Source organism: Mixophyes fleayi, chromosome 4 (assembly GCF_038048845.1).
Source record: "Mixophyes fleayi isolate aMixFle1 chromosome 4, aMixFle1.hap1, whole genome shotgun sequence".
Taxonomy (NCBI): domain Eukaryota; kingdom Metazoa; phylum Chordata; class Amphibia; order Anura; family Limnodynastidae; genus Mixophyes; species Mixophyes fleayi.
In genome coordinates this window covers 113239166-113254047 of record NC_134405.1, presented here as the reverse complement: position 1 = coordinate 113254047, position 14882 = coordinate 113239166, and the positions used below count along the sequence as shown (strand labels likewise).

Here is a 14882-nt window from a genome sequence, read left to right as displayed (position 1 = left end):
TAGATTGCAGGAAGCCAGATATTTACCTGAACACACGAGTGAATTTCATAAGAATAATCCAAGTTTCCTGAAGAATAATCCAAGTTTCCTGAAGACATGAGTGAATATCATGAGATGAATCCAAGTTGTAGAGTTTATTGTGAAAAACTTTGAAAGTATTATTTATCAATCTAGGATCATATGTTATATAACCTTTTTATCTCTAACTGCAGTTATGGCTTGCGATGCCCTCTTGGCCCTCAGTTTGTTTCCCAGGAGGGTATCTGCTCTAATACTTTTTCATACAGTCTATGCTCAAGCCAGCACAGGTTTTTTCCATTTTATCGGTAGGTTATGCAGTTGTCTATTAAGTTTTTCAGTTGATCAAGTAGTAAATCGTTTGACTGGGTATGTTTGTGTGTTTGTTCTAAAGATTGGATTTGAGAAGTTAGAGAGTCAATAGATTCTGTTTGTTGTTTTTTATCAAAAAGTTCAGTCTCGTCCATATGCTTATTTAGAGATTTGGAGCCTGGAACTGGAGTTGAGTGTTTACCGGATATGTCTAGACATGAGTTAAAAAAAGTAGAGTGGTCTGAATTGGCTATATATACACTTGCTAGGGTGGTATCTCACAATCCTACCTTACCCTTGAAGATGAGATATAGTCTGTCATTATTACATATGACATCTGAGGTCATAAATGGAATCGAACCACTACGTTGTGTTTGGAACCATTGTTAGAGTAAAAGACCTCTGACAATATTCTTGAGGACAACAAGTCCCGTCCCTCCTTTTCAAAGTCGTCTCATGTAGAAAAATAACATCAGCATGAAGTTTGTAAACATAGGTAAATACCAGAGAACGCTTTGAGCTGTGTTCAGACACTTGGAGTTGATCATGAGAAAATGTGAAAAGCATGGTTTGGGGGATGGGAGGATTCTTAAAGCACAGTAACTGTATGTGAGAAAGAAAGGGGTCACAGTAGAGACTGGAGTTTTAAATTAATAGTGCTGGTGGTCTTTTTATATAAATGTCCTGTTAGGAAAACAAGCAAAAGAGGAATGAAGAGAAAGAAGGATAGGTGGAGGGGTTGCTGAGGTCTGGGGAGCTGGATGCACGGTTGGATCCTTACTCATGTGAGGGCTCTGGGTTGAGATTTAATACGGCCCGGAAGGGCTATTCCGAATAGAGCAATCCCCGGTGGGTGAATTATTTAATTTGCACTTTTGGACTTGCCGTTGTTATTATAGTATGTCCTCAAGAAGGACAAAACAATCAGTTTGTTATGCTAAACAAAGATTTGCATCTAAAAGACATCTGAGATAGGTAATCTCATGAATAAATACTTTTACCAACACAAAATCACAGTATTTGGTCTTGCTGATTCTCCATCCATTACATGCAGTACTGAAAATAGTGTAAACTAACTAAAGAGACTTTAATTCTGCAGTGGGAGTCATCAATAGGAGAGGTTGGTTGAATTATTGCAATTAAGAACATATGCAATGGGTGACTGGCTGAGAGCTGGTGCCTGGGTCAGTAACAGACTTTGGAGTTTTACGGGGTCCCGTGAAGAGTGGTGCGACCCTCCGTTCTCTGTTCTCAGCCTCCCCCAAGACGGATTTGCGGTTTGGTTTGGAGTTCTCCCCTAAGCCGCCTTGCGTCGGAGGACGCCAACGCAAGGAGGAGCTGACGGCTTGTGATGGAACTAAGCCTATGTGTTGAGGTATTCTAGGAGGTAGGTGATTACTGGGCCTGTGTTTGGGGGGATAATGAGAACACTGAGGGAGGCGAAAAGAGGAGTTTTGTGGGGATAAGGACAGGTAAGGCAAGCAAAGATATTTTGCCAGCCCCCCTGTCATTGTTTCACCTCAAAACATGTGAGTGTTTATTGTGGAAATATATTGCATTAAAGAGACAGTAATGGATAAGGAAAATGGATTTAAATATTAAAGTGTATTGGAGCACTGCATGATAAAGATGGTTTAGTGCAAATAGTATTGGGCTAAGACTTTCTGTATATTGAGAAAAAGAAGGAGAAGGAGAAGGATTTGAGAAGGAAGGGAAAAGAGAAAGAAAAAAAAAGAAAAGGGGAAAAAGTTTAAAAATATATATATATATATATGATTTTGATGGTCCTATGACCCTACGATATATGGGCAATTTGTTTGGTCAAAGATACTGAATCCATGTTAACCTGTATATATGTTACAGGTTAACATAGACCATATCTAAAGTTAATTTATATCTGAAATTTAGATCAAAGAGCACAGCTATAACCTGCAGGTGTTACAGTCTACAGTCTATAGTCTACAGCTGACAAAATCGTTACTACAGATCAATGGAGAACATTGGAGTTCAAGGATATGAGAAATGAACGGAGTGCTTGTATAAATAAGTAAGGTCTTGGTTGGAATGACTATTGACACCTACTGATATCTAATAGTTTGTGGAGATCTTTGGAATATATCTGGTTTTGCTGGACTGATATAGTATTATTATTATTCTTTATTTATATGGCGCCACAAGGTGTCCGCAGCGCCATACAATATACAGTACAGACAGAATACAAGGGTATGACAGTACAGAGTAGAACAAGTATCACCAAGACTTCAATATCTCCAAGCAAAGCAAATAGAGTGTTGTAGGAGAAGAAGAAATGGTATTGAGACAGAAGGGAAGAGGGCCCTGCTCAAAGGAGCTTACATACTAAGGGGAGGGGAGACGGACAGCAGGCACAGGGGAGTCAGAAGGGTTCAAGTACAAGAGTAGACGGGGAAGTGGGAGGAGATGAGAATGATAAGGTTACGTGGAAGGTTGGAAGGCCTTAAGGAACAGATGGTTTTTGAGAGCCCGCTTGAAGGAGCCAAGATTAGGGGACAGGCGGATGGAGGAAGGGAGGTTGTTCCAGTGAAGGGGGGCTGCACGGGAGAAGTCTCGGACTCTGGCATGGGATGAGGTTATCAGTACAAAGGAAAGGCGACGGTCATTGGCCAAACGCAGGGAACGGGCAGGAGTGCGGATGGAGAGGAGATTGGAGATATAAGGGGCAGTGGAGTGGGAGAGGGCCTTGTAGGTGACAGTGAGGAGTTTAAAGAGGATTCTGAAGGGGAAAGGGAGCCAGTGGAGGGCAAGGAGGAGAGGGGAGGCCGAGGAAGAGCGGCGTGAGAGAAAAATACGTCTCGCAGCAGCGTTAAGTACAGAGCATAGGGGGGCGAGATGGGAGTTGGGGAGGCCGGTGAGGAGAAGGTTGCAGTAATCGAGACGGGAAATAATGAAAGCATGGATGATGGTTTTGGCAGCCTCCTGGGAGAGGAAGGGCCGAATGCGGGCAATGTTCCGTAGTTGGAAGCGACAGGAGTGGGCAAGAGATTGAATGTGGGGGGCAAAGGAGAGGGAGGAGTCCAGGATGACACCCAGGCAGTGGAGTTGGGGAACAGCAGAGATGGTAGTGTTATTAACGGTGATGAAAAGTTCACGGTGGGTAGAAGATTTAGAAGGAGGGAAAACAATGAGTTCAGTTTTCGCAATGTTGATTTTGAGAAAACGTGAAGACATCCAGGAGGAGATAGCGGAGAGGCAGTCAGAAACACGAGAGAGGAGGGTGGGGGAAAGGTCAGGAGAGGAGATGTAGAGTTGAATGTCATCAGCATAGAGGTGATACTGGAGACCAAAGGAGGAGATGAGATCACCCAGGGAGGTGGTGTAGATTGAGAAAAGAAGAGGGCCGAAAACAGAGCCCTGAGGGACCCCAACAAGGAGGGGGATATAGTATTGACTTATTAGACTTTGTTAGATCTCACTGGATTTATGGGTACTGAAGCATTAGTATTATTAGTAGTATTAGTAATATTAGTAATATCAATGATATTTGGTAACAAGGTGCATCTCAATTTTTCTAGAGCTGCTTTGGTAGCCCTAGATTTGTTAACTACTAATCAATAATTATTAACTAATACTGATTGTATTGCATTGCATTGCATTGAAAAGAGCTTTGAGGTTGTAAACTGTTTTTTTTTTGGTGGGGGGGGTCATTGTGTTGATATGGATAGATATATGAGGAGGAATCCTAGGGGGAAGAACCCAGGGGTGAAAAGTGGTAAAATAAAGCATTTCTGAGGGTCAATCCCAAATTACTCAAAGTTCCCCCTCCCCTGTAATGAAATCTCCTACAACTCTTATAACTCCAATGGAAGTCAATATATCTACAGCCATAGCCAATTTTGGAGCCCTGATTTCCCCTACCTCTGCAGAACTGGCTAAAGAATTATCAATGATATTGATCTTATTGATTAGAAATTAGATGGTATTCATGTTACAGTTGCTACGACTATGGCACAAATTGAAGCTAATGCTAAACTGTTGGATTCTTTAGAGACTAGAATTAGTCATATTGAAAACTCTAATGAGGCCCTACAGGCAGAATCTTGCTCTCAAAGTAAAACAATTAAGATGCTTATGGAAAAAATAGACTATCTTAAAAACCGTTCTAGACAAAGTAATTTACACTTTATTGGTATCCCTGAAAAGGTGAAAGGAACCGATTTGTTAAATTTCTTGGAAATTGATCTAATTGAAGCTTTAGGTATTTTATCTGAAGTTAAGAGTGTTACAATAAAAAGAGCCCATAGAATGGGCCTGGAACGTGGAAATATAGATAGTTACCCTAGGCCAGTTATTGCTAAGTTTTTGAACTTTAAAGAGAGAGGGTTGATCTTGCGTTCTTTTCGTAGGATTGAATCTCTAGTAGTAAGGGGGTCAAAGATCTTGATATTTCAGGATTTTTCTTCTATAATTTCACAAAATCGTAGGGAGTTTGCTCCAATATGTAGAATTCTTTTGCAGAATAAAGTACAATTTGCTTTGTTATGCCCTGCAAAATTATGAATTACTGATAAGGGACAAAGGGACTTCTTTGAAGATCAGATAAAGGCTAAAGATTTTGTGAACCAAATGAAATTATTAAATACTACGCAAACAAGATCATTCAAATGAATAGGATGTTTAATGATGATATTTTGTTTGTAATATTTTTTTTTTTTGTTATTTGTGATGTGTATTTTTTATCTCATGTCCCCGCCTTATATAGCTGGGTATATGACATTAAGTCAGGTGGAACATTGGAAAAGGGGGAAATTTTATATTTGCAGTCCACAGCTTTCGTTTAAGACACTGTTTGTTATTGGTTATAGGCTATCCAGGTGTGGTCATAGATATAAAGAAATTGAAAATAAATTCCATCCTGCTTGCTGGGACAGGGTGGGACAGTTGATAATAAATTTGTATTTGCTTTGTGCTGCCAAAGAAAGGGAATAGGATAAAAAGGAATATAGTAAGATTAATAACTGAGTACGGTATGTGTTGGAGTCTAAACTTAATATTATATCTTGGAATGTAGGGGGATTGAATTCAATACTTAAGCGGAAAAAAATTATAACTCACTTAAAGACTCTGTCACTAGATATAGCATTTATCCAAGAGACACATTGGACTTATACTCAAGGTATGACTTTAAAGTCTACCTGAATTCAGGAATGTATTTCTGCCCCCTATGAATCTAAAAAATGAGGAATTGAGATATTGTTGAATAGAAAGTTGAGTTATGTTATTAAGGATAAGGTAATTGATATTGAGGGTAGATATATTCTTTTGTATTTATTAATTAATGGGGAACATTTTACATTGCTAAATATCTAAGCAAAAAAAACTCGATTAGGCATATTTGGAGCAAAGTTGTCGGGACTTCTACTTCAAAGAGACCTTCCGAATTTAATTATGGGAGGAGATTTTAATACGGCAAATAACCCCCGGTTAGATAAAACATCTATTCCTGTCTCGTATGCTAATTCTGGATGGGATACTATTCAATACTTTAAGAACAATCATGGGTTGGTTGACCGATGGAGGGTTCTTAACCCTAATGAAAGAACTTATACTTTTCAGTCAGGAGTTCATCATACTTTTTCACGTATTGATTATTTAATGGTTTTAAATTCTTTACTTTCAGAGTTAATTATTCCCAAATTGGGAACATTCTAATTTCGGATCATGCTCCGATATGGATAAATTTGAAGGTGCGCTGTTATTTATCTACCTGTCGGCGTTGGAGGTTTCCTACATTTTTGGCACAATCAGACAACTTTAAAAAATATCTAAATCAGAAATGGTTGGAATTTGTAGATTATAACCTGGGTCACTGGGAAGATACAATTCTATTTTGGGAAACCTCTCAGGTTGTATTAAAGGGTCAGATAATTGCATATATGGCAAAGCAAAAAAGAGAATATCAAAATAAATATGATCTCTTGAATGGAGCTGTAAAAACTGTATTTGATGCTTATATAAGATCTCCTTCATCCTCCGCTTTTGAGTTCTATATGAAGGAACACCAACTTTTGGAAGACCTACTGGCAATCAATGCAAAATCTAGATTGGACTACTCTAGGAATTAATATTATAGGTGGGGGAATAAAGCAGGTAGGTGTTAGTAAATTTGATTAAAGCTCAGAATAAAAAAACATTATGTGGTGGCAATTAAAGACCCGACTTCTGGTCATAGATATATATCACCTTTGGAACTAGTTCAACAATTTAAAATATTTTATGAAAAATTATATAAGGCTGATATAGCAGATTTACCTCTTCATCATTCCCTCTTAAAGTCTGCTAAATTGCCTAAATTAACAGAATCACAATGTTATGTTTTAAATTGAACTGAACGAGAAATAGATTCAATTGTTAAGACCTTGCCTTCTAATAAATCACCAGAACTGGATGGTCTAGGAGGGGAATATTATAAAATCTTTACTGTTTCTTTCAAATATGTATCGTAGATTGTATGTTGAGAAACTTCCTTTTCAGCGCTTTAATGAAGCACATACAATATTCATCCCTAAACTAAAAAAAAAAGATTTAGAAAATAATATTATTTTATTGTCCTATTACGCTGTTAAATCAAGATTTTAAAATTTTTGCTAAAATAATTGCGAATAGGCTGCAAAGTATTCTCCCGGATATGATTACACCTCATCAGTTGGGCTTTACTCAAGGTCGGCACTCAGTAGGAGGGGTACGCATGGCCATTGCAGTTATTGTTAGCTCAACACACTTAATTAAGACAAATGCCGATGTTGTGTTAAGTATAGATGCAAAAAAGGAATTTGATAAATTCTCATGGAAACATCTCCAACTTATATTTGAGTATCGGCATTTTGGAGAGGGGAGAGGAATTTGTTCAGTTTATCCAATATTTATATAATAATTGAATTGTCTGTAAACAATATTAACAATGAACCAATAACTATGACTCGTGGTATGAGACAGGGATGTCCATTTTCACCTTTGCTCTTTAATTTGGCCTTAGATCCCTTATTAGGAATATTGACAGAGATGTCAGAGTTTCATGGTATTCGTCCTAGGGGAGAAGAAATAAAGGTAATAGCTTTTGTTGATGATTTATTGTTGTTTATCTCTGACCCGCAATTTTCAATATCACCAGTATTGGATAAACTTGTAGAGTTTAGAAGAGTATCTGGATTTACGGTTAATAATGAACCAGTTATTAAACCGATATGAGGGAGGGCCTTTAAGTTTATGTGGGCATCTCATTCGATGACATATCTAGGGATTAAACTTCTTAAGAATATAAACAATCTTTACTCTTTAAATGTTTGTCCCATTATTGAAGAAGCATTTGCCTAACTTCGGAGATGGAGCATTCTCCCCCTGTCATATTTAGGCCGAGCAAATTTGATTAAAATGAGTATTTTCCCAAAGATATTGTACCCACTGCAACTTTTAGCGGTTTTGATAACGTCTACTGATGAAAAGTTGATGGCTGGGGAATTTTGTAGATTTATTTGGCATCTAGAGTTGGAATCAAGAGGGGAAATTATTTTCCCAAATTTAAAGGTATATCATCAAGCTGTGATTCTTAGGTATATCTGCGAATGGCTTAATGCCCGAAATCTTTATGTCAATTTGGAAGTTGACAGTTTCTTTTTGTCTACATGTAGTTTGATGTCTTTTCTGCATTTACTTAGACAAGATTTGCTGGAAGAATGGATAGATAATCCCCTATTATTTACTACATGCAAGGTGTGGCGTTCAATTAGAATAAAATACGATCTGAACTGTAACCGTTCGCTGTATCTACCATTTTATAAAAACCCTGATTTTCAAGATGAAAAAGCTAGATATCCTTTTAAAATATGGCAGAGTATTGTAATTATTAATATAACATCACTAGTAGATCAAAAAGCTGGGAAAATACTTACAGTAGCTCAGATTATTGCAAAATAGGAATTGCATTATAATCACACCGTTGCAAAATGTCAGGCTCAATATTATGTTTCTCTGGTTATTAAACATTTATCACCACAAGATTGTATTAATAATGAATTAGACAGGGTAATTGATAAGCCAATATTAGGTCGGGGAGTTATTTCTGCTCATTACAAACTTTTACAACTAATGTTTGATTATACGAAAATTTGCTTGGGAATGTCTTATTGGGTGGATTTTTTACCCCAACTGACCTTGGTTATAGTTTTTAAAACAATCCTATTTTCTATTAAGACTTTACCTGCAAGTACATACAGGGAAATGTTTTATAAGATATTTCATAGGGGCTATTTGTCCCCACACTGAGGATATATGATGGGGTTATTTGAATCAGACCGTTGTCCGAAATGTCATAGTTTAAAGGCTACCTTTTTTAATTGTATGTGGGAATGTCCATATATTAGCCGGTTTTGGAGACAGGTCTACCACTACGCATCAATATATATTTTAAACTATGTTCCCTTATCTCCGGAGTGGACTGTATTGGGTATTGTGATTGTTTCTTCCCGAATAACGAGGGGAAGCAGAAAATTACTCTTAATTATTTCGGCAGTAGCCCGGAAGAGTATTTTAGATATGAGGAAACAGGAACAACCGCCATCTTTAGACTTATTTCAGTCAAAGTTGTTTTTTGCATTTAGAATGGAATGGTTGGAAGCCGCTCGGCATAAGGAAAATGAAGTAAATTCCTTCTTCGATATATGGGAAAGTTTTATTGGTGTATTACCTAATACACTTAAATTACAAATATTTTCTTGATTTCAATTTACAACCTGGTATGAGGAAAGGATAAGCTTAAACAACCCTTCCATCCAATTAGTGAAATAAATAAATCCTAGGTAAAATATCAGATAAATAGACCGCACCTGTAGGCTGCTCTAATGTTTACATTTTTAATTTTTAACATGTAGTATTAAAAAATAAGTAATTATGTTGTATGAACATGTAAGGAAATTAAACTATTCTCTTTCTTATGTAAATACATTTATGTAATATATAATCTTGATGTGTGACATGGATGGAAATTATATATATTTTTAATTTAATAAAAATGAAGGAAAAAAAAAAAAAAGAAGAACATATGCAACATTCTGATGCTGAGTATGGGATAGGAAAAAAAAAACAGAGAATAAATATCCTCAACGCATGAAAAAATGTGCACAATAAGAAAAAAACAATGTGAGTTTGGCATTTCTGATAGGCACTGCTGAAATAAACAAAATATCCTCTTTCACCACAAGAAATAAATGAGTCACTGCTTGAAATACAAAATGTTATGGTTTTGTAATGTAACTGTCAGATATATGTAATACGTTCTCACGTTTTTGACATGTGCTGAATAATTCCTGCATGATGAATATAACATTACAAATTCATACCCACTAGACAAAAACAAAACAATAGCTGCTGGCATAGAGTCTGACCATGCACATAACTCTTTTTTGAAGCTAAGATTTATAATAATGAAATTATTATTATACATAGTGTTGTGGGCTTAAACACGATCCCACCTGGGGTGGAGTATGTCTAAGTACTAAACTATTACCCTTTCAATTTTGGTAGGTCTACCCAGCCTCATTTGGAGCGCTGTGGGGATAAGGTAAAGCCTAACCTCACTGATGCCCACAGAGGGCAAAAAGAGTATTGCAGGCCTACCTAAACTCTCTAATGTGGCAGGGAGTAGGGCAGGATACCAGCAGCCAGGGAACTGGGGTCCTTTGCCCCCTCTCCCATGCTTCCAGGGCAGTTTCTAAAGCTCACTACTTTAATAACATCCCAATAAACAGGATATGCCCACATGGTGACTTAATGAAATAATTTGATGTTGGTTATATCAATTTATTTACTAACCTAACAGGTCTGCAGGTTCATGCTGTTAACATGCCTGTATAGTATTTATGAATTTAGCATTAAGTTGCTGTCTAAGGCCAACACACACAAAACAAAGTTAAATACAATAATTAAACTAAATGAAGTTTCTTCATATTTTATTTTACAATATCTCACTAAATATATTTACATGACATGACTTGCCTCAGTGCAATACATTTTTATGTTGCATAAGTACAAACTGTAGTTTTTGTTTTTTTTAAAAAGAGACACTTGACTGAAATTGCAGCTAAGTATACAACACGACATTTTCCCTGCCTGCACCAATTCTCTTAATGGTAAAGACAACACTCCAGTTGCACACTGTTCAGAGCAGTATTCTTGGTATTCAGTACAATGTTTTAAGCACATACACTCTTGGAAAATGATAGATAATCGTCATGGAACATTGCTGCTTCCTTTGCATTGTACAAAAATACTGCAAGTTTTATGGAAATTACTGTAGGTGACAATAAGCAGAGCTATTGATGTGAGCAAAACATAGAGAATGACTTAATCCCGATACTGTTTTATACAAATGTATAGAAACTCGACTTTCTTCAGAGTATCTTGTGTTTATCACTATGATTACTATGTAGAGATCTATTACAGAACACAGAAGGGAACACTACTTTATAGGGAGGGACAATATTGAGTTTTAGAAGCTTCTTTACAGTTTGTTTTCACAGTGATATACCAGAAAGGTTTGTGTAGAATATGCATAAAATAGCCCCATCCTTTTTATATGAAAAAGGTAACATTTCTATTCAGGAATGGAGTTATAAAATGACAAACCATTCGGCAACAAACAAATAATTTGGTTATGCAATAAAAAAAGCAAAGCAAATTTCAATAGCAACATTAGGACTATGAACAACATGTTGGGAGATAAAGAAATGGACTTCACAGAGACACACATTTATTTAACAAATACAATTCATTAACCAATAGTTTAGTACTCAACCAGGTTGGAAATTGGTAGGAAAACAAAGTTTACCAAAAAATAGTATGAACTGATTTCAGTTTCAGGTTTTGGCACTTTATGGGAACGAGTCCTTGCCCAATGTCTGTCATATAAAAAGAAAATACATTTCTTCCTCAACACACCTTGCAAATATAGTACTGGTGTACTAGCAAACACTGAAACATATTGAATAAACATTCCCACTGATTTGCACATGCATACACTATCCAAATAACAACACTGTATCAATGTGTTTGTTTCGTATTTAAAATAGTTCTGTTAGGTGACTTCTCCAAAGTTGCAGTAGTGTTCTAGATCTCTTCTGGAGAACGGGTGTCCGATTTCAGCTTCACAAATTCCTTGGCAACCTCATCATTGGACCTCTGAGAAAGTATTCGTAGGATTGTCAGTCCAGTTTCATCCATGCAGATGCTTTTTGTCAGTGGATACCAGGATGCACAGTTTCCTTTCTCTACAATGCCCTTCAGCTGGATGACTGTCATTCCTATAATGCGATCTTCTCGGGCAAAGCAGTAATCCTTCACACACAGGTGAAGTTCATAAGTCCCGGGGCCTTCTTCATTACTTAAAACACTGTGGATTAAAACAAAATAGTAAAAAGAAGAAGGACCACATGATAATTCCCCTTCTGCACTCAATGGGATAAAAAAAACATCTCTACTGCATAAAAATTAGAATACGTTCTTAAGAAATAATTTTGTCTTCCCTAATGAAATATCATTGGCGCCTGCTACTCAGAATTCTTTTTCCCTTGAAGCTTTTTTGTACTTTTTTAATCAAATCTTATTTTTTGCTACTGAATTATTTTCATAGGATTGACATGTCTTTTTCAAGAATATGATTTGCTTACTCTGATGATCTGCTTTAGAAGCTTTGGCACACTAGCAGATTCTGCGGTTTTCTAGCTTTTGTTAATGATTCATTTTGATACACAGTTGTGTCTTAAAAGGATCATTAGCAAGCATTGCATTGGTACCCACTGGCACTGAGCCTGATCTAAGTTGGATGCATGTTAGGCATAATTTAAACTCGCAAAAGCCGCCTGTAAAAATAGCATATTTACGCCCATATGCTGAGTCACAGACATCTCGACATACTTCCAGATCCTGTAGCATAAATGCTAGGTTTATGTCAGGCATACGGACACCCACATACACTTAACACACAACCAGGTCATAAGCACAAGAAAATGTGTTAATGTTTATTTTGACAGTTGTACGAATGAAAGTAGCACAATAAAATTAAAATACACCCACAAAATCCTGTAATATATAAGATCAATGCAGAAAGTGCCTATAGGCTTCAGAGGAGAATTTTCAATCAGCCAATTAGAAGCAGCTAACTAGTGCTGGTCACCATTATCATCAGTGTATATTTGCACCAGCACTCTAGCAGGTGCAAAAGATGTGGCATATTACAGGTGTATATGCATTTCCACACAGATCTGCTTCAGCCGCAATCATGTGAATATGTCATTACTATACTCGGCCTATGTTAGACCGCCCTTTTCCTTCCCTGTTCCATTTCTCCAAATACACAGACGTGCAAGTGTCTAAAATGTCTGCAACTCTTTATGCGCGAATATAATTTACACTACAGAAACTGGCAGAAGTTAAACTCAGCACTCGGCATCAGTCCCATTATGCTTACTGCTCCATCAGGTGCAACTTGTCTGGAAAATGCAGTAAGGCACTGGTGGGAAAAGCTATACATATGCACTCTATTTTACCTTTTCTCATGACATAACTAGCATCTGTTTATTGCAAGTGAAAATTTGCTAATAGAGATGAGGTCACCTCTCAAAATGTATCAAGTTCTGCACACATTAATGTGTAACACATATTACAACACAAGGGGTTTATTAACCAGCAATGTGGAAATGTACAGTAAACCAGAGGGTCAAATCGATCAAATCTGCAATTATCTTTGATCAGTGTAAGACGAGTAACAAATTTATGATTGGTTCCTATGGCTTACTGCACGTTTCTACTTTGTTGTGAAATAAACTGCATGACTGCAGCAGTCATTTACAAACAACGAGTGTTTGTTTCACATGTCATTTTTACATGCAAACTTCATCAGGACTGAACTGTAAAAAATGAAACAAATTAAAAAAAAATGTAAAAAAAAACTTGTTACCGATTTTTGTTTGTGCATTTTACTAATTAGCCATATGGAGCATCACGTCTTTGGATGTAGTGCACTCAACACTCATTCACATTCCTAGAACAAAACTTTTCAGTTAACATTTATGTATGCTCAATTGTCTCAACTTTTATGAGTGAACTAATACATAAGTTAGTACCCACATGGTGTGGCTCCTGCTGTACATCATTATTGATGTTTGGAGGGTGAAAATCCATAGCTCATCTCTTGGTCAATGGAACATTTCACCACTAAGCATAATCTTCAAATGTTTTAGTTAGCAGCAGTTCGCTTTACCCTCATTCATGTTTCTTATGACACTTATCAGTAAGGGGTCATTGGGACTGGATTATTTTTCTAGTGACAAATATTTTCATTTCAATTCCATAAATATATTGGTTTATGTCCTCTATGCATATTCTGTTTTACTTGTAGTGTAGTCGTAGTGCCAAGGCACAATCCTTTTTATTGAAATTTTCTGAAAATTACTACCAGATCTGCAATGGTGTAAATTCCTGGTCATTTAAAGCATATCTTGATACAAACATCCATAAAAACTGTATTTTGTTTATAATAGGATTGCCCATGATTGCAGGACTTTGTAATGAAACTGATCTGCTCAGGACTGCAGGGATAGAGATAATCGGAATGGTTGAGTAAATTTCAAGCTAGTGTGTATTTTATTTTAAGGGTTTGCAGCTTTGGAATTAGTTTGCAAAGTCATACTAAAAAAATATTAGAATACAAAACAAAATTTATCTTAAAATGTTTTTGAATAAATTAACTTTTACAACACTCTTTTAGGTAATACATCCAATACACATTAAATTAATCAATTAAGTAATTGAAGAAATGCACATTATTCGTGGTTTTTATACAATTTAAAGAGGACCTGTCACTCTGAGGAACTGTTTAACATAAACTATGTAAATGTGAAAAAACTGTGTTTTTCTATGCTCCCTCTAGTGAATAACATAGTTGCCTATTCTCCAGGAATGTCCGGAGGACTCCCAAATTTCTGGGAGTCCTCCCGAATTCCTGGGAGAGCAGGCAATTCTCTCTGATCCTGGCCGATTGTGTAAACTAAATAAATGGGGTGGGGCCTGGTGACATCATGGACGCGTCATCATTGTCCCTGTTTTTATTGGTCCAGAATAGTAATGTCCATTTGGGGGTGGGGCTAATGACGTGATTCTTCGAGCCCCGCCCCCACACACCCACCTGTACCCTGGACCTCCCGGGAATCATCTTGCCCATGTTGGCAAGTATGGTGAATAAGCATAAAGACTGTGGCCCCAGGCTCGGAGTGGCAATCTTTGAACTCTAGCATTTTCCCAGAGGGCTGTTGTGCTAGAAATTATTAGTGGGTGGATCCGGTCACAAAAACGTTTATTAAAATGTGATGTTCAGGCTAACACAGTTAGCTCATCCGTCTTTAATAAGACACCAGTCGCTATATGGTCTGCACTCTACCCGCACTGCCTTAATGAGACTGTTAATAGCACCAATAGATACAGACAATGATGCAGTTCTAATTTGATACTATTAGAATGATTATAAA

The 14882-nt window shown here is 36.9% G+C and overlaps 1 protein-coding gene across 1 annotated transcript in view; it reads right to left on the bottom strand.

Moving 5' to 3' along the window:
• Positions 1–10293: 10293 nt before the first annotated feature.
• The window catches only part of UNC13C (unc-13 homolog C), a 444227-nt gene continuing 439638 nt past the window's right edge, over positions 10294–14882 (bottom strand). Inside the window, exon 32 of the mRNA XM_075208024.1 lies at positions 10294–11749. Within this exon, the coding sequence (XP_075064125.1) occupies positions 11467–11749 (283 nt within the window). The 3' untranslated portion in view covers positions 10294–11466. The remainder of the gene's footprint in view (positions 11750–14882) is intronic.